General features: G+C 42.5%; 1 protein-coding gene across 1 annotated transcript; it reads right to left on the bottom strand.

Annotated features, from left to right (window-relative positions):
- Window positions 1–92: 92 nt before the first annotated feature.
- On the bottom strand, window positions 93–26,527 carry apc (APC regulator of WNT signaling pathway). The gene is made up of 16 exons (XM_027139334.2): window positions 26,295–26,527; window positions 18,673–18,825; window positions 12,298–12,382; window positions 11,534–11,711; window positions 11,195–11,303; window positions 10,913–11,026; window positions 10,363–10,446; window positions 9,708–9,788; window positions 9,202–9,300; window positions 8,600–8,978; window positions 8,369–8,464; window positions 8,151–8,290; window positions 7,990–8,067; window positions 7,761–7,877; window positions 7,453–7,667; window positions 93–7,340 (listed from the first exon to the last, which is right to left on the bottom strand). The coding sequence occupies exons 2-16, from the start codon at window positions 18,805–18,807 to the stop codon at window positions 983–985; spliced, it is 8,268 nt and encodes a 2,755-aa protein (XP_026995135.2). The 5' UTR covers window positions 18,808–18,825; window positions 26,295–26,527; the 3' UTR covers window positions 93–982.
- Between the last annotated feature and the right edge of the window lie 311 nt (window positions 26,528–26,838).

The raw sequence follows: 26,838 nt of genomic DNA, 5'->3' as shown, positions 1-26,838 counted from the left end.
ATATAATTTTTTTTTAAACAAACTCATTCAAATGGAAAAAAAAAATAATGTAATCTGTAGCAGGTTCAATGATAAAATGCACAGGAGGCAACTCTCACCAAAGTGGTGTTTATTACATCGATTTGCCATTTGTAATTTGAAAAGTGTCAAACATCACTCAGCCTACTTTATTGCATGAGGGGAAAAAGGTAGCGTTTTGGATAAAGAGTATATCTGATCATGTGCTTCAGCAATAACTCTGAAAAATGGGTAAAGTAAATTAGGTTTTAAAAAAAAACAACACCAAAACCTACAATAATTTAATTCTAACAACTTCAATCCTTTATAAACCAAAGTGTCCATTTAAAACATTGACCTCACCTGAAAATGTTGTACACGAATAGCAGAGCAATGAATCTATTTATTTTGATAATCTATGTCCGTTGTAAATATCCTCGGAAGTGAACTATGGTTTTTCCATAGTTAATTCCTTTCAAAAAGCACAGACAAATGTGTAAAATGTTACACTACAGCTATCAGTGTCCACATCAATGCTCATCAAGTTTACTTCAGGAAATAGCAGAACATTGGATGAGTTCATGCAAGGAGCGGAAGTCATAACATACAATATGTGGCATTAGAAAGGAGTTTGACATTTGAATTAATACAGGTGTACAGTTCCTTAAAAATCAAATGCATTAGTAAGGAAGGTCAACCGAAAGGTATCGCAACATCCCAAATATTCCACTGTAATTATCTACCTTGAGTCAGGCAAGATCAGATCTTGTCACTGGTTTAAATTAAATATATACATAATTAAATCTGTACAAATCGGCATATATCCTGCCCCTCGTCCACAGATCACCACGTGTGCCTGTCACAATTCTACCAGCAAAAAGTACACGACCGTATATATTTGCTTTGACTACAATAAGTTTAAACAGTTTTTCTCTAAATCGAGATGAACGAAACGTTCCGAGTATTGTCCGGCACACTTTTTTTTTTACACCGAGGTGACAATATAGGATCCGCTTTCTGTCGTCTCTCCTTTGGAGTCTATTTTTTTTACACTGCTGTTAACTGGTGTGGGGATCTGAGATGGTCTTGGTGTTGTGTTGTCAGCGCTACTCTTTCTCGGGCTTGGCGTATAGTTAAAAGGGCTAACCCGGGCAGCAACAGCACCACTTGGAGAGCTGTGTTTGCTGGAATTGGTTGAGCTGAAAGGTGTACGCTCAGCAATTGCAATTTCGTGAACTTCCGTAGCGATATTTGGAGTGCTTAAAACAGGCTTTATGTCAGTCACCTTTTTGTCAAGACTCTCATTACTTCGAATTAAATTCAAATTTGTTTCCGAACCAAGACGTCGACTGGCTCCGTTCTCGTTGGTTGTTGGCTGCCTATGATGCATTTCACTCAAGTCCCAATCACTAGGATGGAGTCTTCCAGAAAACCCATCAATTACTGGTGGTGTGTTTGCCGTTGGTGACTTACTAGACTTAGGGCTGTTGATAGGACAGTCCTCAATCCTCACCCAGACATCCTCAGATACTGATTCCGTGGTGCTCGTTTGATGTGCTGTGCGTACATCCGTGGTTGGATCAGGTAGGTCAAGAGTCATCGAGTGTCCCTTGTCACTATCTTTAATTTTCCTCCATGTTCCTTTTCTTTCTAGACCCCCGTCCTTGTTCTGTCCAGATCGCTGAGGTGGATTAGCTGGCTGGCGTTCATCTTCACTTCTGCCCTTTTCACTAGACTCAGATGATGCAGAGAGTATAGAGGAACTGCTTCCTGTTCTTTTCCATGTTCCTACTCTTGGGAGAGAGGAAGAATGTTTGCTGTGCTCCCTTTTCCATGTCCCTCCTCTGTTAATTGGGAGTCTAGAGGGGCTCTCTGAATGGGATCGGGAGATGTCATGCCGTCTAAGTGACTTACCGTCTCCGTTTTCAGAGGAGTTTTGGCTTTGGGGGGACTTTTTCCAGCCACTTCCTTGATAAGGCAGAGTGAGAGACATGTCTGGTAAGGATGGACTTGAAATAGGTGTTTGAGACTGACTAGTAGAGGAAGGAGACAAAGACTCAAAAGAAGCAGACTCCTCTAATTTCCTTTTCAGGGTTGGACTTGGGGCTTCTTTAATAAACGTGGATTGGCGAACAAGACCTGGTTTCTCTGATCTGTCAGACTCGCTCCCACTTGACCTTGTGGAAGACATTCGAGAGAGCTCTGCTTTTTTGGAAGGGCCTGTGGCGCCACTCTGATTTAGAATTTTTGAAGCAGATTCACTCCTAGGGATACCACTGGTGCTTCTTGGCAAGCCACTATGTTTTGGAGGTGTATGCTGACTCAGCTGCCTTCCTGGAGAGGGGTAAGACATTCGACCGGACCCAGGTTTGGAAGTTGCACTTGGAGAAACATTACGAGGTATCTGAGAGAATTTGTTTGGTGGAGTTAGACCGTTCCTACCTGGCGAGGCAGAGGTACGACCAGGAGACTGCATGGGTCTAGCTAGGGATTGTTGGGGTGGTCTAGATGGTGTAGAATCTCTTGATCCTGATCGAGAGGAGGTTTTACTTGATCCTCCTTGGGAAGCAGCTGGTTCTCTAGCAGGACTAGGGTCTGATTTTGATGGTGTTTTCATAGTCCTAGGTGAGTTTCCAGAATTTGGTGCCTGAGGAGCTGGGGGTTTTGTGGCTTGTCCACGGGGAGGAGGCTTTTTTGGAATAGGGCTGGTACTCGGAGAACTGCTTCTCACACCAGGGACATGAACCATTGTCCTTCCTCGTGATACTACAGGAACTTGAGCTTGTCTCTGCTGAGAAGTCATGGTCTCAAGACTGGGTCTTGGTTTTCCAGTGATAAGACTTTTATATACTTTCTTACCACCTTTTAAGCTTTTAGCAACTTCATCTTCTTTCTTTTTTGTCTCTAAAGTACTTTTTTCACCAGGTTTCAATATTCTTGGCCCTTTATGGGCAGGTGGCTTATTGTCATCTTGATTTGAAGGCAGGTGGAAAGGGGAGCCAATGGAAATGCCAGATTTAAGAGAAAGGATAGAATCTGAATCGGATGATCCTTGTCTGGATAGACTGGCTGCAGCCTGGTGCAGACTGCTAACAATTGAATTAGCACCCTCTTGGATGGCTTTCCAGTCAAATGATTCAGAGTCTGGAGACAAGGCTTGCTCTGAAATAGGACTGTGTGTATCTGTGAGATCCAGTATGAGGTCTGGTTCCTCTGCTAAAATACCATCAGCTAGCATGCTTTTCTCTTCCTTGACACCATGGTCATCGCTCTTATTTCTAGGTGGTTGCTTCTTTTTCTTTGGCATTGCAGAACTGATGCACTCTTGTAGGAGGTCATCCTCAGAATCAATACTGAGAGAGCTAAGAGAACTATTTCGTGAGAAACACACAGGAGTATCCTCCACATGAAAGGCTTTTGGTGCATAGCCAGAGGCTTGGGGCCTGGGCATTTCTACTTGTGACGTGTCCTCTTTGTGTGAGCAATCTTTGTTGTTGTTTTCTTGGTCAATGTCACTAAGAGAACTAAGGGAGGAATTTCTTGAGAAACAAACTGGGGTGTCCTCTATTGAAAAGTTTTGCTTTTCATCATGCACCGGTCCAGTATTTTCTTTGGATGCAATTGAAAAACCTGGTTTTTGAAGGGCCTTTGATGGTGCAATCTGAAACGTGCACACGTTTTTGGTGTTTCCAGAATGCTCTCCATTACTTTTGGAGGGTGGAAGGTTTCTTTGTTCCTTATCTTTTCGGAGCTCGGCTTTCTCTTTTGAAAGGTCAAGATCGTCGTCCTCGAAGTCAAGAGAGCTTAGTGAATCGTTGCGAGAAAAGCAATAAGGGGTACCCTCAATTGGTGTGTAATGATGTGGAGAATCAAAGGCAAAACCTGGACGGGCACGTTCCTCAGTATTCAAAGGCTTATCTGCCAATCTGGGGCATGCTTTAGACTCTAGTTTTTTTGTTTCTGTGTTTTTATCAGGATATGCTGCCTCTGAAAAGTTGCTAGGGGCATCTGGTCGCTTGAGCATTCTTGCTCTATATTCACTGCTTTGTGGCATTGGTTTTACAGGTGACGTTGGCTTTTTCTTTTCAAACTCTTGCTGAACTAAACTTCCAGTAGCAGTAGGTGGATGCTGAGGCTGATCTGACATTTTTTGCACCCTGAACGGCTTGTGTGTTTTACCTTTTGGCATTGCCGAGTTGATGCACTCAGCAAGAATGTCATCCCCTTCATTCTCACCAGGAGCACACTGCAAGTCAAAAGCACCAGCGATGTCGGTTGTTTCTGCACTTTTACCCTCTGGGACGGTGTCTCGTCTTTGATTTGAAGCCTCTGCTTGTGGAGCTGGAATTTCAATAGCAGCCAACTCATTTGGAGGTGAATCAATAGTAAGGTCACTAAGAGATGTTGCTGTGGAGAAGTTAGTAGGTGTTCCTTCTACACAATATACACGAGGCATGTCTTCTCCATGACTTAGTGCCATATGTTTTTGCAGTTGCCCTCTGCTTTGTGAGGGTAGTAATTTGTAAACAGGGAGCTGGCTGGGTTTACAGACCACCGGTGGTGGTATTCTTGAAGTGGTTGGAGGTGTTTGTTTCTTGGGTTTTCTCGAAGACTTTGTAGGCATGGCTGAATTTATGCATGCTTCTAGGATCTTTCTATCATCATCATCATTGTCAGAGTCATCCAATATGTCTTTCTCGGATTCAGTCGATGGCTTGTCTTGCCTCTTGGACTCTATAATGTCTTCTTTCTCCGTTTCAGTCTTGTTTCCGTGGTCATCCTCATGAAGCGGGGGCATTATTTTTAGCTCCACATCCTTCTGAATAAAGGGCTCGTCCATACTTAATGCACTGAGACTAGAAGCACATGAAAATCCCTCTGGAGTACTCTCTGTAGCAAAATGAAGAAGTGTGTCATTATCTGGAAGCACTTGCACTTTTTGCACAGCAGCATTGACAGCTGCATGTCTTGGTGCCAAGTCACGTTTTTCAGAATGTGGTGGCATGCAAACTTTCTGCTTTATGGATGTCGTACGCGGGGGTGGAGGTGGAGGTGTCTTGCTACGACTGGGTGGCATGGTTTGGCCAGGGCTATCAGGCAGGTCACTAGGGCTGATTATGCCGCTGACCATTCCACTGTATGGCTCACTTTGTACTGAGCTTGCAATGGAGTGGCTCTCAAAGCTGTCAAGAGAGCTGACAGAAGTGCATCTGCTAAAAACAAGAGGTGTCTCTTGCACATAATGCTCAGGAGGACTTTTTGGTGTCTGTGCACCACTTTTCGATGGTGATTTAGCACCTGATGAAAATTCTACTGCTTTTTGATGTCTGGAACCCTCACCATGCCCAACATGAGATCCTTGGTGTCGTGGTGGCTTCATTCTTACATAATGGCTGGATGACTGGCCTTCTGTTGTGCGCTGATCAGGAGCATTATTGGACGACTTCTCAGCAACAGCCAAAGTTGTGTAATTACTTGCTGCATTTACATTCTGCTTACAGCTCTCCATTTCGTCTTCAGAAGATAATGATGATAAGGAGCTCCCCCTTGAAAAACATATAGGTGTATCTTCTACACAATAGGTCTGCAATGTTTCTTGATTTATTGTTGGAGCCTTACAAGTGCTCTTTTGAATTGACCTACCAGGCCCTGATCGAGCCGAAGATTGCTGGAGCTGTTTTTGCCTATTCTGAGTTTTTATCGATGAAACCGATGATGAACTTTCCTGGCTTAACTGTTCCTTGACAGAGCTCTGTGAAGATGATGCTTTTGAGTGACTGAACACTGGCTTTTTAGAAGACGCATCAGAATACTTCAGACTATAATCAATAGGTTGTTCTACGTGGTGATCTTCATTGTATTTTATGCTGTAATTTCTAGGCTGTTCATCGAGTTGTTCCTCTTCTGAATAGCGCTCGCTGTAGTTTGTCGGTTTGTCATCACCAAAATCATCCACAGTACAAATAGTTTGGTTAATTTTTTTGTTCATTCCATGGCCAGATGCACTGCTACTTTGCTCATTAGGTCCCCTGTTTCGGAATCCTACAGACATGTCCTGTTGAACAAACAGGGGCTGGTATTTGTTAAGCTTATCTTCACTTTCACCATTTCCCTCGGGGTACATTGGGTACCCTGGGCTTTGGGACCTGGGTGGATTGTGTTCAGTGCGTTTAATTTCATCGTCCAAAATCTTTGGCCTTGCCCATCTCTCACTCTGGCTGGGGCTTTGCCGGCCAGAGTTGAGCTGCTCATCCGAATACTTCAAACTATAGTTAATTGGCGTGTCTAAATCACCATCATCATCCTCCATATGATTTGCATTGTGTATCTTATGGGCCAGATCAGCTGGATATTTTCTGTAGACACACCATTTCCCTTCGTCATCTTCAGAGTAAGAGTCTACAGATGGTTTCATCTGACCTCTTTTTCCATAACCATCAGTGCTGCTGACACTATTAAGGCTGTCATTAGAAGCTCTATACTCCAATTTGGGCATTGGGCAAGGTCTCCCTGATGCATCTTGTTTATTATAGTTGTACATGTTTTGGTGACCATGAACCCCAGTCTTACGTCTGATGAGGTCATCCTGAACTATGAGAGGGTCAGGAGTAGATCCAGGAGTTCGGTCATCTATGCCCAAGTGCATGTTTTGTACTTCTTCCATTACCATTGCTATTTGTGCTGCAGTGGTTGGAATTTGCATTCCCATTCTTTTACCCGAGTCAGGTTCTGGGACGACGCCTCTTCTCTCCCGATCCAGACTCTTGTCTCTCTCAGCCCTAACACTGTCTGCATTTCCCCTGTTCTCCCGAGAAGATGGGCTGGAGAGAACTGGTGTGTTCATGTAAGGAGAACGAACACCAACACCGCTAGTGTTGAAACCATCTGGTCTGCACACCCCATCATAATCACCGTAAACATTGTGCTTGTGTCGGAGTTTGCTCCTGTGAGAAGCCTTGGGACTCAAATTATCTATATTATCAAAAGTTTCAGAAAGATGTTGTGCATCTAGTTCTTCAATTAGTGCTTTCTGTTTTCTTACATGTAGTGAAGGCAGGCTAGATCCAGGAGACATTATGTTTGCATCCTTATATTTGGCAGGCCGATTGGCCATGAGGTTCCTCAGAGCAGCAGCACTACCCATAGCAATCATTTTGTGCTTGGAATGAATCAGATTCTTTAGCATACTAACTGCACCCATATCCCACAATGCCTCCTGGTCTTTCGCATTTCGAGCAGAGAGGTTCCACAGAGTTCCACAGGCATTGCTCACTATGGTTAAGCTATGAGATTTGAGATGCTGAAGAAGGGTCTGCAGACAGCTGCTCTCCCGCAGGATTTGCCTATATATTAAATATTGTGAAATAAATAAGAATTAGCGTTTGTGGCACTGTGAGAATATCAAAAATTGCTTATGAAGCATATCACTTAAGAAGTAATAGAATATAATTTCACCTGTGCTCCTCGTTTGTGGCTATAAGACTTGAGACATTCCTCAAGATGCCTCCACCGCTTTCTATAATGGCAAGGGTGTTGGTTTGGCTTCTGTAGGTTAGAGTGCTCACTAAAAAGGCTAATGCACCAGCAACAGAACAGATATCAGCCTTGTTTTCAGTGCAATGAGCAGACAGGTTCCAAAGGGCACTAAGCACACTTTTTAGTGTTGATTCCTATAAAACACAAAAAAGATCCATATAAGACGTCATTATAGAAAACAAAATAGCAACAGTTAATGTGTATTGTGCACCTAATACAGTCCTTACCTTCTGAACCTCAAGAGCACACTCCATTAGAGCCCTAACACTGCCAACCTCACGCAATGTTTTTTTACTATTGACGTCAGCACGCCAAGACAGGTTTCTCAACACACTGGCAATTACCTAAAGGAATAAAGTTGATCAAATTTTAAAAAAAAATTAATAAATAATAGGATTACTATAAACTAGTTAGCTACATATACACAATAGCTACATGATATGTTTATCAATTTACCTGTTGTAAATCCTCACTCTCAGATTTCAGTTGCGCTACCATGGCCCTCATACATCCCTTCATGGAACAAAGCGTGGCCTGTAAACCCAAAATACCACGGTTCATAACAGTAATATAATCATAACGATAATTTAAATCTGATCCTGAATGGAATGCACTACCTTGTTGGCTACATCTCCAAAAGTTAAATTAGTTAGAGCCATGCCAGCATATCGTCTTAGTGTAACACTGTAGTGGTCACTCGTAAGGCCATAAATTTCACAGTCCACCTGCAACAGTTCACCTATAGCCTGCAATCCACCTACAAAACCGCAACCATCCAGTAATTATTTTAAATACAGAGTACTCTGAACACACGGCAGTACATAAGGATGCTTACCAAGTTCGTTCATTGCATGTCTATGCTCCTCGTCAAAGGACAGCTTCATGAGAACACAAACAGCTGGGCAGATCTGGTGCTCCATAGGGGAAGGCACTAAAATGCAAATGAAAAATGACATTAGCAGTGTCACATAGATGTATGTTAATTACGGTACTATTCTTAAACCACAGGGCAAAATTTAGCTTATACAGCAGTAAAATGTATAGAGAACCCAAAAGCCTGCCTTACTTGGGTTTTTGTCTTGGTCTACTCCACGCTCATGGCTCTCCTGCCATTCCCAGCAGGTCTCGCAATAAGCCCTGATCTGTTCCAGCAAGTGAAGAACCCTGATTTCTCTCCGACCGCGCTTGTCGTCAGGCTGCGAGTGGATGATGTTATGTAGAGCAGCACTGGCCCTGGCTCGGGCCTCCTTGCTGCCTCGAGAGTTGCCCAGCAGAACAGAGTCCTTGTCATTGCCATGCAAGAGCTGGATGAGCAGCGGAAGGCAGCCAGATTGACGCATGGCTATACAACTGTCCTGAGAACTGGACATGGCCAGGAGAGTGCGAGACATGTCGTCCTTATCATGCGTGCCCAGCATGGAGAGCAGAGAGTACACCATTTCCACCTGAAAAGATAGGACGACAGTAAAAATTTCATCACGCTAGATGCATGTTTAGATGAACAAGGAAATGCACTGAATATGATGCCAAGTAGGTAAAATATATATTAGTCTAAATAATAAAAATTATTTATCTTTATTATCTTTTTCCTCAAAGAAAACACACAGCTACATAACATTTCTTTAGTCTGTATGCCTTCTGTGAGACAACTCTGGTTTGTTAGTTTACCTTTGTGCCCAAATGACTGGTAAGTCTACGTGGAACCGAGTAGCTTCCTCCACTACTCATCTCACTGGCTGTGTCATGATCTATACGAGAGCTTGTGACCTGGCAAAAAGGAGTGAGTCATGTTTATATAATAATTTTTTTTAAAAATGCCATTTTAATCTTCATTACAAAAGTAGAACTAATTGAGGACGTCAATGCTGAATTTTTATTGTTAACTGTGTAAAGGCAACCATGGTTAATAAATCACACTTGATCCCTGTGGCTAATCCGCTGACAGGTCTGTGGCGCCACCTGTCTGCAAAACGCTGTTGTTCAGTGAGCCAGGGAAATGGCATGCAATTCACCAGCAAGCACACAATGGACATTTAAACGACATTTATTAAGTTAATGTTTCTAACAGTCCTTGTATAGTCTGAAGCAGCTTTGAAATTTGTTCCAAATGCCAAAACTAAACAAAAGAAACACGATATCAGTGAGTAATGCAGGAACAGTTCGCCTTTCTTTACCTGAGAGCAAGCTCCATTTCCAATGGCTGAGTCTCCTGATGCCTGCGCCCCCTCAGTCTGGGCCATGAGGTCATGCTTGGCCTGAGAATAAGCAAAATCAGAATGCTATTGAGGAGGTTATATAATATTGAGCATGTGAAACCTACAAGCAGATTTCTGCACTTACATATGAAGTTGATTTATTCATCCTTATCATAAAAGCCTAATCATCCTAAATACACACACATGGGATGAAACCTTCCACTCGCACAGCAAGCCATGTGGCCCCTGATCTGTACATCTCAAAGCCAGGTCAAGCTCACATATGTTCATTGCTCCATTAAAATGTGATAACGGAAATCTTGAACGCTTAGAATTAGGTTAAAAGTAACTGGTCTTACAGTTACTGGTCTAACTGGTCATGGGTGTGTGTGTGTGTGTGGTGTATATGACGCACTAGAAAAAGAGATCTCTGAGAGGGTGAAATACTTTTATCATGTGACTTGAATCATCAAATCCTGACATTAGAAAACCTTTGATGCAATGTAAAGATTCATCACGATCAAACCATCTTATTACAGTACAAGATCAATATGTGGATGCTGCGACTGTGTACATCCCATTGTTTATTTGCTTGAGAGTGGATTTGAGGGTGTTGTGAGTTTGGTAGACTGACCTCGGTTTCTGAAGGCTGGGATTGTAAGTGCTGGCGCAGCTTCAGCATGTCCTTCTCGATCTGCTGGATTCGCACCAATCGCACCTGAGAACAAACACGTTATAGGTTGTATTGAATTTAGAGACAGCGGTAGATCAGCTGTTAACTGTTATAAATCCTTGTGCTTAAATTAGGCTTTAGGCCTCACTTGTAGTTCACTTTGAATAAAAACTGGGGTCAAAGGAATAGCAGAGGTGCACATCTCTATAAGCATCTGACCAGCAACAGTAGGAAATAGTAAGGCAAAGGATCGATAACAAGGAGCCACTTTATTTTCTTTTTTTGTACTGAGCAATGAGACCCTAGTCCAGATATGATGTTTTCTGAGACCAACACTAGATAAAAAAAAAGTTTGTGTCCTTCACATCACTTTCAGTGAACTGGCAGAAAAAAAAATCCACGTATACTGCTGAAAGGTCAAAAGCTAAAATGACAAACCATATAAATTGGATTCCTGGAATATATTTTTCTGTTAAAAGCTTCGTGAGGTGTTTATTAACCGACACCTCACCTGTGCTCTCTTCTCCATGTCCTGGCAGGTGCCCAGTTGCTCCTCCATCGCTGCCCGAATCTGCCGAGCCTCGTATTCCAGCTGCCTGCGCGTCATGTCAGTCTGTAATGAAAACTACACAGCAAAACAATAGGATTAATTCAATGTAATTACATTAATTAAGAGTAATTAAAAAAAAGGCTAGCACAACATGCCAGCCATCAAAGTATTCAAATTTCTGATACACTTTGCCAGTGGTAAAATAACAATACCATGTGTGATAAACATAATTTAAGCATGTACATTCTCAGTCAGTGGCAGGCTGTCGATCCTTTTGGTGAGGTTTTGCAACTGGGCGTAGTACCAATCCTTCTCTTTTTCCTCTTTCTGAAGCTCAGCCATTAACAAGGACCTAAACAGATTAAAAAAAAAACACCACCACACAAACAACTGTTAAATATTACAAATTAATAAGCACATTATTACACTGACAGCCGGGAAGCAACAAAGCAACACAGCACCAGGGTTCGGTATAAAATTAGCACAAACTATTTTAGATCTAGCGAAACCTCTGACTTTAGAGCCTGGGAAATCTAAACAAGCTCGAGGGAATTGAATGTGTATAAGGTGAAGGAAGCTCACCTCTCCTTTTCAAGCTCTTCCAGGTATCCGGCGCTGTCTCTGCCCTCGTTTGTGACTCCTCTCCTTGGAAAGGAACCCATGGGGCTGCTGTCGGCAGAGCGGCCTGAACTTGAGCCTGGCATGGACGCTTTAGATCTCAGTTTAACCCCCGAGAAACTGCTAGGCTCCAGATTTATCTCTGAGGAAGCAAAAGTTAAAAAAAAATAAATACATAAATCTTGATGAAGATTCTTGCTAATGGAAGGGATTTTTGAATAGGAACAAATATAGCACTGGGACACTTTGGATAGTTAAATATATATTTAAAAAAATAACTATAGCTAGACAAAATGATGTTGATTGTGATAATGTGGATACCTTACCATCACGGCCACATGTGCATTCTTAATATTTCATTATGTATATTAGGGATATATTTATTTATATTTACTCATCTAGATTGTGGAGTGTGGCTGTTGGGAATTAGCCATTCTGCCACAAGAGAATTAGTGAGGACAAGTGATTATTTTGGTGTTTTATTTCCTCCGAAAGGTGTTCGATGGGCTTAAGGTCAAGGATCTGTGCAGGACATCTGTGTTCATCTCCTCCCACCTTGGCTTCCCACCTTGGCTTTGTTCACAGATACACGTTCGTGCAGGAACAGAAGTCATTCTATACCACTGTGTGCTTCAATCTTTGTGACAGCAGTTTGCTGAAGGCCCCACATATGGGTGTGATGGTCAGGTGTCCACACAGTTTGGGTCACTGCAAATGAACACTCATACCTTTAAGCCTCTCCAAAAAGTCAATCTGGCCCTGGGAATCATTTGAGTCGTCTTCAATATTTCCTTGGAGCTGCTTCAGCACCTCCTGTATCAGACAAACAAAGAAGGGCCATGTAATCTTTAGATCCTGGAGATCTTAAAGAAAGAAAGAAAGAAAGAAAGAAAGAAAGAAAGAAAGAAAGAAAGAAAGAAAGAAAGAAAGAAAGAAAGAAAGAAAGAAAGAAAGAAAGAAAGAAAGAAAGAAAGAAAGAAAGAAAGAAAGAAAGAAAGAAGAAAGAAAGAAAGAAAGAAAGAAAGAAAGAAAGAAAGAAAGAAAGAAAGAAAGAAAGAAAGAAAGAAAGAAAGAAAGAAAGAAAGAAAGAAAGAAAGAAAGAACGGACGAACGAACGGACGAACGAACGGACGAACGAACGGACGAACGAACGGACGGACGAAAGAACCGGACTAAAAGGAGGGAAACGTTTTCAGCTCTTTTTTCGCCTGTAGGTTAAAGTGGTTATGATAAAGCGAAGAGAGCGGTAAACATCAAAGAGCTTTGAAGTCTCATCAAACAGGTTCTCGTTGTCAGAAGCTCAGAACTGCTTTGAAGTCTCACAGATGTGATCTTGCTGATTCTTTGCGATCCTGTCTGTGTTCGATGCATCTCTAGATGCGAACGGAGAGGAAGTGGGCGCTCTTTTAAAAGCCCTGTTCTTTGGCGTGCCTTTAAACAGAACATGTGTGTGTGTGTGTGTGTGTGTGTGTGTGTGTGTGTGTGGCATAGGAATTTACCGTGCGAACTTTCTCTCTCAAGTGTCTCCGATACATCCAATCATTTATATTTGCTATAATGTAATTGTTTTTATTTGTTTCTGTTCACATCAAGTGTCAAGCCACCATCAAACAGCTGGAGACTATGACACAATGTAGATAACAATGACAATGTAGATAATGATACGATATATCCGTCACTTAAACACCAATTTTAACCTTTAAAAAAAGAAAAAATGGCTGCCTACTTACCACAATATAGTTATTATTCCATTTTCACATTAAAATATCTACTCCAAGATATGTTCTTTAAACCCCAGAGCTGAAACAACATTGTTCCTGCATCCAGTTTATCGTTCAGCTAATCCATGGAGCAGGCATTGTGACTGCCTCGCAGGAAGCAGCTCTTTCCTCCCATCCTATGCAGGCTTGTGGAAAACAGCCACTTCCCATTCAGATGCATGGCCTTAGGCCCCTAACCTCCTAGCTGACACCCATCACCGGGCAAAAAGGACGCAAACAAAAACGACTGCTTGTCTGTGACACTAATATCTCTCCACCAAACAAAATGAGACATCGCTGAGTAGACCTGGGGAAACAACGGCTTCATTATTGGAGAGGACTGAGTCATACGATTGAGGACCTCTTACTGCACTCTTAGTCAGAATAATATATAACGCGGATTAGAACAACTCTTCTCTTGGTTTCGGTTTGTTTCGGCTCAGTGTTACGACTTTAAAAATGCGGAGTAACCCGGAGAACAGTTAATTACAGTGTTCGAGCAGCCGAAGCCACAGCAGGCAATATTCAGCCTGACAAGTGGTGGCTCATGAGTGTAATTTAGCTTTCGCTTGTGCTGTTCAACGTCAGGAACGGTGTCAGCTTGCATGGATCCAGAAGGGACAGCAGATGCCCTTGAAATTCTGTCACATGGAAGCAGTGATGCATAGAGACCAACCACACACACACACACACACTTTTAAAAATGTCATTCTATCCTCCTGGTAATGGAAATCGATGTGGTACTCATCTATAGGGATGGAGCCAAGAATACCAGGGGCACTTGAGTATTCTATAGGGATACACAAGTCAGCCTGGGGCTGTGGGGAAGACCCACCTTCTGTTCTTTCCTGGTGGTAAACATCCTTGAGAAAAACAAGGCAGATAGGATGCAACCAAATAGGAAGCAAAAGGAAATAAGGGGTTGAAAGTATAAGGCTCCATATAAATACAACTGTCATGGCTGTATGCCATCGATCCAGGATGTGAGTTAAAATGTAGCTGAAAGGCGTGTGGTACATGCACATCTAGTGGCATGCAGACTTGTGGACCAGCTTAAAAACCGCTACAGGAGCTAGCAGTCACACAGGGTTCAGGAACTATTTGTTAAGGAACTAAAAAGTATTCAGGAGCTACCTTCCGAGTTGCCGGACGGTCTACGCTTCCACCACAGGGTAGAATTGTGCGACTGCAATCACTAGGCGTAATATACTTCTGCAATGTTTAGAACATTTGTAAAAAAGCATTAGCCAAAAAAACAACAATCGATTCTGATGACGTTCGATAACCGTCAAAGCCGCAGACGCTCCCTTTCGATGCTCTGAGGTATCCGATCTCTTTCAGTACACTTCTCTGGCCACAAGGCTCATGGTTAGCGTTATATAATCATGGTTGTTTGTTTGCAGTGCTGCTGACCTCTTCCTGTGAAAGAAGGTGGTTCGTTGGACACAGTTATTCTTGAGGAGTAGCAGTCTAACGGTATCAGGTGCAGTTCACTGCTACATAAGGACCGTGATGGTCAGGCTAATCTACACTACTGGTTTCTTTGTCATTACCACAATTATGCAACAGAGCATTAGCAGGCATTAGGGGGCAATCAATAATTTCCCACTTAAGCATCCATTATGTCATCACACACTATAGATTTGTATAGTACAGACCTTTTTGTCTGCTCTAATTTGATGACTAAACGGGCTTCAAATTCATTCCTCACTAAGTGAACTTTCTGTTTTAGGAACGGAGCTCAGATGTTTATGACACAATGAGTCACGAGTGCAGGCAGAAAGAAAGAAAGACTGTTAAGTAAGAGACTGAACGGGATTCCTCAGGGTCTGATCCGCAGGTCTGACTGTCACGTGTCTGAAAGCAGCAGCTATTCGAGCTGCATTAGTAAGAGTCTCCGGTATCTAGATTATTTTACACTACTATGTACACAACTACATGATTTGAGATACAGTTCTAGTTTCTTCTAGTTCTGTGCTCATATCCCAAAGCTAATTTGTTCACATGCACACAACTGACACTTGACTTATCTTGCAGATAAAGTGCTCCGAGTTACCAGCAGGCAAAAAAACCAATGCCTTATAGATGGGCATGTGTCCATTTTGGAACAATGGACTGTTCTGCGTATGCGGTATACCAGGACTACGGGAGGAAGTGGAGTCGTTAATGAATGTGAGGTGTTTACTGTCTGCCTGCAGATGTTTGCCTCCGGAAGCCTGGGAAAAAAGGAAATGGCCACGGGACAGAAATGGGCCACATTCATCAGCGAGACAAAGCCAGGAAGGGAGCGTCACAAAAAAAGGAGTAGAGAGGTGACTGAGGAAGATGGCTGATTTAAGCCCGGGTCACATTTTTGAGAGAGCAATCGATCAAAACAGGTACGAAAAGAATCTCTATGAATAGATATATATTGCTCTGACTCAAAACAGTGCTTTTCTGTGCTTTGAAACAAAATTATATAAAGCCAGAAAGTCAATTAGATTCTGCAGAGACACACAGTTATTATATATACAGTATACACACACACACACTAACGGGGAAGTAAACGGCTTATTTCTTATTCATTGCATTACATTGTAATGTAATCCAAGTGAGGCTGTAAAAAAAGAAATAATTTTAAAACGAGAAACCCAAACCTAAAAAAAAAAAAAAAAAAAAAAAGAGTGCACTTCACTTGTCCAAGCTAAAGATTGTAAGGAAGACATATACTGCCCACATTCATCATGTCAGCCAAACGGCATGGGGATAAAGCAATGTCTCATTAGTGTCCAAAAGGCTGTGATTACTTCTAGAACTGGCAAACGTACTGGCATGTGGGACAGTGAAATGTTACCATACTGGGATCTCCACTCTTTTTTTTTTTCCCCAAAAAACGTAGGAGGACCTCTGTCCGAGACCTCTGCAGAACCCAAACTTATACACAGGAAATGTCACGCTTTAAGAGGCCTCACAGTTTTCAAATTCTCCTTCCTCCATGTACTTTAGCAAGCAAGGGATGACGGGAAGAAGCGCAACGGGACTGAATTTGAACATCTCTGTTTAAAAAGCCTGTCTCTCTTGCATGAAGGGAACGTAGCTATATGATCTGCATTAGATGAAAGGTATGTAAACGTATAATACAGCAAACGAGATTATTATTATTCCGATTATCTTCTGGCTATTTATTTCTATTTTCTAGTCTGATCGTTCAGATCTAAATGAATATCATCTCTAGCATGTCCATAGTTCTCATTTAACCAACCAAAAAAGGGTTCGTGTCCCTTTAAGGATCCGACGACGAATGAATAGGAGCGGGCACACTAATCTGCTTCCGTTTCCCCCGGCAACACAGAAAGCGCTTCCAGAAAATGGCCCAAACGCTCAGACCTCGTTCGTTATTCGAACGAGCCGTTCGAACGTGGCACCGTATTAAGCATATAGAAAAATCTGGTTTATCCAAGACAAATATACAGCAAATAGAAACCTAACATGCATTTAGAAAGGAGTGCTTCCTCTTATACCACCATCTCCCCTCTCTCATGCTTCCTCTTATACCACCATCTCCCCTCTCTCATGCTTCCTCTTATACCACCATCTCCCCTCTCTCATGCTTCCTCTTATACCACCATCTCCCCTCTCTCATGCTTCCTCTTATACCACCATCTCCCCTCTCTCATGCTTCCTCTTATACCACCATCTCCCCTCTCTCATGCTTCCTCTTATACCACCATCTCCCCTCTCTCATGCTTCCTCTTATACCACCATCTCCCCTCTCTCATGCTTCCTCTTATACCACCATCTCCCCTCTCTCATGCTTCCTCTTATACCACCATCTCCCCTCTCTCATGCTTCCTCTTATACCACCATCTCCCCTCGGCCGAAAGCTGCCAGGTCACATCCGAACGACTCGCTGCCCCCGAGCAGGCGAGCTTCTGATGCAGAAAAACAGCCAAGAGCTGAAGCTTGGCCGTGAGTTTGGAAAAGAAATGAAGGCATTCGGGTGGAAATGATAGATCGTAGGTGATGTTTCTGCCCTGATGGTTTGGGGCTGAGGGTGTGTGTGTGTGTGTGTGTGTGTGTGTGTGTGTGTGTGTGAAGAAATCAGGCATTATAGTAGGAAACTTCTTGGTGAGGATGCCAAGTGTGAGTGACGAGGTGCTTTCAAATAGGTCATTCGTACGAAATGAAGGCACAAGAAAATGCAGTATGAATGCTGACTGGCCCTTTAAAGCCACATGGTACATTTCTATTCAAATGCTTTGCAAATTGTAATCAAATATCCAAAAAGTCAGATTAACTGTTAACAGAAAATGCAAATATTTCCAGACTATACAGAAGGAGATCATGAGCTAAAGTCACGGTGTGATAAAGCTGACGGGGAAACACAGGCGACCGAATTCATACGAATACACAACAAAAATTCCAGGTTTGGAAAAAACAATAATTGTGCTTTAGAGAAAACGTTTTCGAGAAAAATTTCGATATATTCCTCCAGGTTATGACACGCAAGACTTTCTCTCCTTCGTTTTGTCTACAATTTTAAAAAAAGGTCAATGAAAGCATCCAGAAAAGGGTGATAATTCAATGGGGCTGTAAATATCTAGCACTGTACACACGTGTCTTGTAATGCGACTACAGACACATTTATTCGTCTGGAATAACGGCTTTATATTAACGGCTTGACGTGAACGGCTTCATGTTAAAAAAAGGAATTTTGCTGTTTTTATATAAGGAAAGATCCTTTACACTGAGAAAATAATCCCTTCGCTCTAATCGCAGGTGTTATATAACAAAGTTAATAATAAACAAGTTAAGACTATATCCTTCTAGTGCCTTCAAGTTCATGGCGTTGTACCAGTGACGAGTGAAGTTGTGGCCTGATGGTTAGAGAGTTTGCCTCCTAACCCTAAGGTTGTGGGTTCGAGTCTTGGGCCGGCAATACCACTATTGAGGTGATCTTGAGCAAGGCACCAAACCACACCAAACCCCCCCCCACACACACACACACACACACACACACTCGGGATACACATACAAAGATATCGATGTTCTCTTGACATTAGTCTTTTAAACCATCACCCCACTGTAAATCCCCCTCGCCAGGTTTCGTTCATGTTTTCTTATGTGCAAATTGAACGCTCACAGAAACAGGTGGGTAGTTCGTGTGAGTGCATCATAGTCCAGTTCAAAGGCTGCAGATTACAATAACCATGACTAAAGGAGCAACATCCTTGACCCGAGGATTTAAATAAAGCCCGCTGGACGACGTTTTAATCACGGCGATAATTGCTGCGATCTGCTCTTTCAAGGTTTCGCTTTCTAAGCAGCCGGTGAAGTAAACGGAGGCTCGCGCTTCGCACGTACCTTCATGTTAGAGGCCTCGGTTTCCAGCTTGGTGAGGTGGTTCGAGTTATCCTCGAGCTCTTGTCTCAGGTTGGAGTTCTCCATCTTCAGGGCCTCCACTTGCTTCAGCAGCTGATCATATGATGCTGCAGCCATCTTGGACTACCTTTTGACCTAGGAAGCAAAAAAATAAATAAATAACAGACTGTAAAAGGGAAGGAAGGAAGCAGGCGTTGTTAAATCGATAACTCGTTTTCAGAGATCGAGGTCTCGTATTTCTCATCATACGCAAGACGACTGAACCGTTAGTCCGTGACATTTGATATGTGAACGTATTCCTCCATTTCACCGGCTAGATAAGAAGATAAGGATTTCCCCACAAGTAACAAATTATACGACTGAATACAGACATTCGGAGGAATCCTCCTGGCTTTTTTTTGTTTCGTAATAATCTGTAATAAAACACCAGATGGTTTAAGGCGTAAAAATAATATCCACGTTATCTACGACGCACGATAAGCAGAAATCTATTTATCAAGACAAAACTAGAAATAAAAATGAAATCCTCCGATGAAGACTGGACCAAGATGAACTGATCTCGCTGATCACGACGTTCAGACAAATCCTACATTCATTCTGATATGTTGCCTAATTCGGTGTTCTGGTTTCCCATGAACCCAATTAGCGAGTATAAACGAGTTAGCTAAAATGATTACAGAAAGCTAGTTAAGTGCATTAGTAAAAACTAATAAGATGTGTAGAGATGCAGCATTAAAATGACATAACGCAGCTTATACGCGGTGGTCTTCACATTGCCAGGAGACGACCGACTGGTCCCTGCTGACACCTAGATGCATGTTGTGTGTAAACATGGTTTGAGTAAGAACTTAATCCTGGTCAGGGTTGTGATCACACTCGTTTACATCCTGGGGACATTTTTTTTTGTACGCAAACCATGCTTTATTTTTAGGGGACCAGGATGAAACCGACATCTGGCCTCGTAGTTGTAAGATATTAAACTGGAGGAGTTTCAAATGGACTGGGAAATGATTAGACAAGGTGAAGATTGGATGTTATATCAGCCCATAATAACAGGAAGCGACTGCTGAACGTAATTTCAGGATGTCTTTAACAACCGGTAGAGAGCTGGACTCAAAATCAGACAGATTATCCTTTAGCGTGGTCTATGCTTAATTCATTTTGCTTTCCATATCAAATCGGGTACAATCGCCATATGCCTAAGACAATAGGGGTTACAGCAGGGTTGCCATGGTAACCAGTCTCTTATCGATCGTGCTGGTTTCATACGTTTGTCCACCACCGCACAGGCAGAACAAATTTTTAAAAAAAGGTTCTTAAATATGAAACCCAGTATACAAGTATCTTTGGCTTCATTGTCTTTAACCACGTTTGGGTACCAAACACGGCAGAGTTTAGAAGTCTGACCTTGGTCAAGCTGGGTGCTATGATTGGGCGGGATTGGTGGCCTTAACAGTAGCTTTACTGCTACATTGAGTTGAACCTCGTTAAGGACTGAAACACAAGCGGGTCTGCGATTATAGTGAAGTGATACATGACAACGTGGTGTTGCACTAGAACGGGTTTTTTTTCCTTTGGCAAATAACATTTTTACATCGGCGGTCTTGGCTTAGGTGGTGCATGCACCATGTGCGCTGTTACTATAGAAACCATTTTCGGTATGAAAGCTTTTGGGTTTTAGTATAAATCTGCGATTTGAAATGGAGCCAACGCTGCTGTCAGACCTGAGGTGGTAGAAGATGAATATATTCCGAGTTATATTTGTCTGAAATTGGCTTGTTTCTCATATGTCCATGTGGAGAGGAGAGGAGAAAAGAAGAGAATGAGATGAGATTGAGATGGAAAGGTGAAGAGAAGAGAAAAGAAGAGAAGAGAAGAGAAGCCTTTAGGCTGATGGTTGCCAAACTAAAATGGCTTCCCTGAAACCTAACTGCAGGCAAGAGACAATTTTGTGTCTATAAATGAAACCTAATCAGTGATTTTTGTGCCGCCTGGCCATCGATGGAACGGCGTGGGACTGGGAGAGGCGGCCGAGTGCCACGGATATTCTGCTGACACACATTTCCTGACACACATTCGGGGGAAGAAAAATCATGATCCTCATCGTGTTGCATCGGTGTACAAACAAAACACATCGACAAAAATTGAGTTGAATGCAAACACATCACCTCATTTGTGGCACAATCTTTTTTCTTTCTCCATGGAGTCATGTGGCTGCATACTATAGCCTTGTATAGGTAGCGAAAATCCTGAGCAAAATCCTTAGGGTACTGGTGGAAATCCTGTTTAAGGAGCGAGGAAAATAAAATGGTCGACAATGCGACGAAAGCTTTGGACGAGGCAGAAGACGTTCGACGAGGTCGAATCTACAACGGGGCTGCGGAGTAACAGTGACTACTGTACGTTATATTTCTGAAAAGCGATGCGGTTTTACTTGTGCACGTGCTGTCAGAGCCGTCAGGGGGTACAAATCGAATGGGATCCATTTTGTTCGACTGCTCAGGTGCATCCTTTTGGATGGGATATGCTTCCCTGCCTGACAGCATGCAGTTTTTGAAAAAGAAAAAAGAAAAAAAAAAAAACCCTGCAGTAAAGCTGCACGAGATTAAGCAGATGCCCTTCCCTTCCCTTCCCTCCACAAAGACACAGTGGGGCAGCTGCCGTTCAGCCATTAGTGCACACCTTGAGTGCTGATTTCTACAAACTTCCCTGAAAAGAAAAGGAGGAAAAGAAAAAAAAAGAAAAAAAGAAAAAACACACACACACACACACACACACACACACACACACACTCTCTCTCTCTCTCTCTCACTCACACACACACACACACACAGACAGAGTGGTTATCAAAAGACCAAGATGTGCTGCAAAAAGCAGCACCGAGAAAACACGTCTGCTTTGTTTGAGCATCGCCGGTAAAACCAGCAGCCCCTCCTTCTGCCACCATATTGCCTCATAATTCACTTGGACGTTTGCGTCTTTCCGATTTTTCTCATCTACAAAACAGTTTCGTTTTTGCCTTGATAAAGCAAGGACCGGAGAATCGGTGCACATCCCCCAACACCCACCCAGACTGCCTCTCAACAAGCATCAAAACAAAAGGCTTAGAGGAACCGCCTCACTATTCAACCCCACACACACACACACACACACACACACACACGAGACACTGCTCATTCACGACAGCAGCTTTTGAATCCTTAAGATCGTGGAAAAAAAAATCAGCTGAACATCCTGTAAAAGATGGAAAAGCAAAAACCTACCCCATTGCGATACCAGTGACAGCCTCCATCCCATCTCCCTCTCTTCGAGCTGCCTCGTTTTTTTTTTTTTTCTTTCGCACGACAGCATCCAGCCAGCACGGTCACATGGGCCACTGAGGGAGCCAATCGGAAGGCTCACGTGCTGAAAGCCGGCAATGCAGTGGACGCTCGGTGGCTGGCTTGCTTCCCAATTGCAGCTGCGTCGCCTCAATTAGAGCTCTTGTAGCAAGGGGAGTGGTGTAGTGAAGGGAGGAAGGTTGTAATTGGGATGGATGGGGTGGTGTGAGAGGTCACGGTGCCTAAAGGTCATGGCTTGGAGCTAACGGATCAATAAAGCGAAGCCTAATCGTGTACGTATTACGACTTCGGTGAACACCACTGACAAAAGTAGTCAGTGTAATGTGTCAGAGAACCTGGGCTCATTAGAAATAAGAAACAATAGCATATTAACCTGCAATGTTTCCTCACCGATACGAACTGACGCCACTTGGAAGTCCCACCCACTCACTAATAATATAAAGAAGCCCCACCCTCTTTTAAAAGCTTGGTTAGATTTCTTCCCTCAAGCAAAAAAGGGTCCTTCATATGAAACAAAATCAGTGCATGTTCACTTTAACCTACACTGAAGATATATATAATAGTGAATTAATAAACAAATGAAATTTATTAGAAACTGAAAAGTCCAGATTAAAAAAAAACAGACTTCAGTACAAATCTTTTGCCAAGTGGACATTAGAGGACCAACTTCTTAGAGGGTTCTAAGGAATCCGGAAAAAAAAAAAAAAAAACACGTCTAAACGCCGACCATCCGGCTCTTTATTTTTAAACTGGTCTTTCACCAATCGTAAGGCTGGATTCACTTGTCCCGCCCATATATATGTAACGAATGATGGACAAAAGCAAAGAAAAGCAAAGCGGATATAGACAGCACACATCCTCACGAACGTGGGATCTCAAGACGAGTAAACACAGACTGGAACAGCCCCAGTTCAGCTAGAGTAAAGCACTGGGAAGGTTAGAGTATCCCAAACAAAGCCAACTTTAGTAACTCGATCACTCCCTAACCAAATTCTCAGTTTAAAGGCATCGCTTAAGATTTCAGAACCTAACAGTGACAACACAAGTGTTAGCATTTTATCCTCACCGTGTCGGTGTACCAGTTTGTTGGTCTTAAATCCAGCGATCGCCTGTATAGTGCAACTCGGCGATGGCGCTATTAGTATGGTGCAGTGCTTGTGTTACTGTAGCAGAACTAAAGCTGTAAGAATGGCGGCCTCTGAATAAGCCCTTGTCAACACTGGGCTAAAGCACATTCAACGGCCTTCGTTTTCTCTTAGCTGTGTAAATGAATGGAAAGACTGGTAGGAGGAGGATGTACTCCGGTGGGGTTTTTTTCCCCCCCTTCTTTTCATGTAAATTAGGTCCGAAGGTCTGAAAAGCTTCAAATGAACACTGGCAGAGACTCTTGTTCGACAGTCTTCCCTCTCAGGAGATGCTTACCAAAGAGCTGAAGTGTGGGAAAATGAGTGATTTGCAAAGAAATAGTGCATTTATGCTCGACGTTAAAACCTAAATGGGTAAAAAAAAATAAAAAAAAAGAGAAAAATTTTAATTGCTTATTGTTGTAGAAACAAAGAAGAAAGGTGTCTTTTGTGAAGTTTCCATCACAGTCATTAGGAAGAGAGAGACGGCTGAATAAGAAACGGATTGTTTGCGGTTTGTATTTAGCCCACAATATTATTTCTGGGAAAATATGGCGCGAGTTTGTATGTTCTCCATCTGCTTTAGGAGTTTCCTCCAGGTACTCCAGCTTCCTCCCCCAGTCCAAAGACATGTGTTGAAGGCTGACTGGCTGGATCTCTGAATTATCTATGATGTAAGGGTTCCCCGGGGTATAAGCTCCGGGCTTCCCTTTCCCCGAAAAAAAAGAAAAAAAGAAAAATGGATGGATGGAAGGAATAAACTTTGCATATCTTCAAGACAGAACCTGAATCCCATGTTTGAATGTTTAACAGAAAGTCTACAGTAATTGAAAGAACCAGACTTTACAACTGTGGAAAAATTCTGTTAAGATGGACATTTCAACCCACAGAAATCTCTCACTTTAATGGTTATTAGAGAAACTTCTTAAAATAACCCAACAGAGCACGTGTCAAAGTCGCCGAGATACCTCTACACACGTTTACTGCACGTACGTGATGCAGCAGCTACGTGTCATGTGATGTGGACACAGAAAACACTAAAAGCAGTGTCTCAGATCACAGTCGCTAGAAATAGATCCCGCCATAGACACCCATCGTCTCGGACGCCTATTCGGTGCATAGATTTCACACTTGCGAAAAAGACATGGGCTAACATGTGAACGATGCATAGCTGGTGTGCGTTTTCACCGGCATGGTCACGCATCAAACACAAATCAGACCTGTTACAACACCGATCCGTTTTTCACACGGTCATGCAGAGGACAAATGGCAGGAAATCAACAATTCAACAAATCAGCGTTGTTTTGAAAGATGAAACTATCAGAGGAATAGGTGAATGAGTGTGTGCTTGGGCAAGAAAGCGTGCAGACAAACTCAACATAGCAAGACAGATGTAAAAGAAATAAAAAACTATTTTAGACACACGCGCGCACACACACACACACACACAAAAGCCACAATCCTGAACATTTTTTTTACCATATATTCACTGTGATGTGATATAACCAACTGTGGTTTTTTTATTCCTAGTGTTCCTTGCATGTCCCAACTTTATGAAACTCAGTATACTCAGTATAAACACACACACACACACACACATATAGGTAGATGAATAGATAGATAGATAGATAGATAGATAGATAGATAGATAGATAGATAGATAGATAGATAGATAGACATCTAAATATTCACCTATCAAGTTCCAATGATATCTTTTTTCTTTTGATTTATTTATTTTGCGTGTTTTTTTCAGAAGGGTTTTCTTTTTCCTAGAAAACCCAAAACTTTTTGAATGCACAATAGGTTGGCACGTGTAAATTTAAAAGTGCAGCTTAGAATAGCCTGTGAAAGACGATCTGAAATTTCCTCTGGTGTCAGTCCATTAAGAGCTTTCAAAACTTGGCTGTTGCAGACAGAAAGCTGATATCTCGTGAGACGGTTATGGATCAGCTCACGTGTGTGTACAGAGACCCGGACAGTCTCGTGAGACGGTTATGGATCAGCTCACGTGTGTGTACAGAGACCCGGACAGTTTCCTGAGACGGTTATGGATCAGCTCACGTGTTTGTACAGAGACCCGGACAGTCTCGTGAGACGGTTATGGATCAGCTCACGTGTGTGTACAGAGACCCGGACAGTCTCGTGAGACGGTTATGGATCAGCTCACGTGTGTGTACAGAGACCCGGACAGTCTCCTGAGACGGTTATGGATCAGCTCACGTGTGTGTACAGAGACCCGGACAGTCTCGTGAGACGGTTATGGATCAGCTCACGTGTGTGTACAGAGACCCGGACAGTCTCGTGAGACGGTTATGGATCAGCTCACGTGTGTGTACAGAGACCCGGACAGTCTCCTGAGACGGTTATGGATCAGCTCACGTGTGTGTATGGAGACCCGGACAGTCTCCTGAGACAGTTATGGATGGAAACATGTCATCTTCACATAAAACCACATCATAGTGAATAGAACAGAATAGAGTGATGGTTAAAAAAAAAAAAAGACTGTAAATGACAATGAACTTTATGATCTGTGTATTTTCTGTTATTTAATGAATCATATATTAATAAAATGGTGATGTTCATGCAGACTGAAAGCTAAAATAACACTTTAACAGCACTTTTTTTTGTATTTTAACAGACTTGGGCTGGTGAGAAAATCCCCCTAGACACTTTGCCAAGCACTGTGTGTGTGTGTGTGTGTGTGTGTGTGTGTGTGTGTGTGTGTGTGTGTGTGTCTGCCTCTTTGGGATGTAGTTAATAGTGTTTGGATGGATTAACGTTCCACGACCTCGTTCATTTACCATGGGCCAGCCTTGAGCTGTATCCCAAATCCATCCGTGACGCAGATCTAGTGCACTAAGCACACTGTACAACCCATTTCCTCCTATACAATTAAGTGCACTCGGACAAGCAGCAAGGACCGATTTGGAACGCGTCCCATCCTAAACAAACAACTTTCGGGAAGGAGGTCCGTCTACACCTCACTAAAAAGACTAAAGGTGAAAAAGCATATCGTCCAACACGGTTTACGAAACTAAATGTACAATCGCAGTGAAAATAAGACATCATTCAGCTGCATCATCACTTTGTTGTTTGTTAGCTTAGCTTCCCAGCTATTAAAGGTAACGTTAAATCTTACCTGCACAAACATTCACCAAGTTGTGCGACTTTAACGCCTCGGACACAAATTATCCTTTAAAAACATGGTGTCCGCTCACAAACAACCCACAGCCCGCGGACTTGAGTCATCAACTCACTTCTTGTGTTTCGGACAAAACTTTTTTTTTCTTTTGTGTCTGAATTCTCCTCCTTTAACAACGTTTAGTCCGACTCTTACGCCATATTGTGAAGCAGGCGGCTACTTGTGCGCATGCGTATTGCAATGCCGCGCTGAACTCAACACTGCCATCTAGCGGTGCCCCATGTCGGTGTAATTCGTTTTTATTCAACTTTTTTATTTTCTTCCAGTCTATTAAATCACATCGCATTTAACTATCTTATTCCATCTTATTCAAGTGTTTATTCCATGTTAATCCTGTCAATCCCACCTGGATTCCCTTCCACTTCAGTCTCTTTCCCTCTTATTAAATTGATCATTTTATCTTATTCCTTTCTCTTTCTCATTCTCTCTTGTTTTACCTTATTGCCATCTCTCCAAGTATCATTCCATCTTATTCATCTTA

This window comes from Tachysurus fulvidraco, chromosome 20, assembly GCF_022655615.1.
Source record: "Tachysurus fulvidraco isolate hzauxx_2018 chromosome 20, HZAU_PFXX_2.0, whole genome shotgun sequence".
Classification (NCBI taxonomy): domain Eukaryota; kingdom Metazoa; phylum Chordata; class Actinopteri; order Siluriformes; family Bagridae; genus Tachysurus; species Tachysurus fulvidraco.
This window is presented reverse-complemented; position numbering and strand designations above follow the sequence as displayed.

What these genes read in the sequence shown, in the direction of transcription:
- apc (XM_027139334.2), bottom strand. Translation starts at nt 18,807, where the DNA reads ATGGCTGCAGCATCATATGATCAGCTGCTGAAGCAAGTGGAGGCCCTG. An exon ending in ACATGCAATGAACGAACTTG is followed by an intron (nt 8,291 to 8,368) that starts GTAAGCATCCTT and finishes GCGGTTTTGTAG; the next exon opens with GTGGATTGCAGGCTATAGGT. An exon ending in TTGGAGATGTAGCCAACAAG is followed by an intron (nt 8,068 to 8,150) that starts GTAGTGCATTCC and finishes TTGGGTTTACAG; the next exon opens with GCCACGCTTTGTTCCATGAA.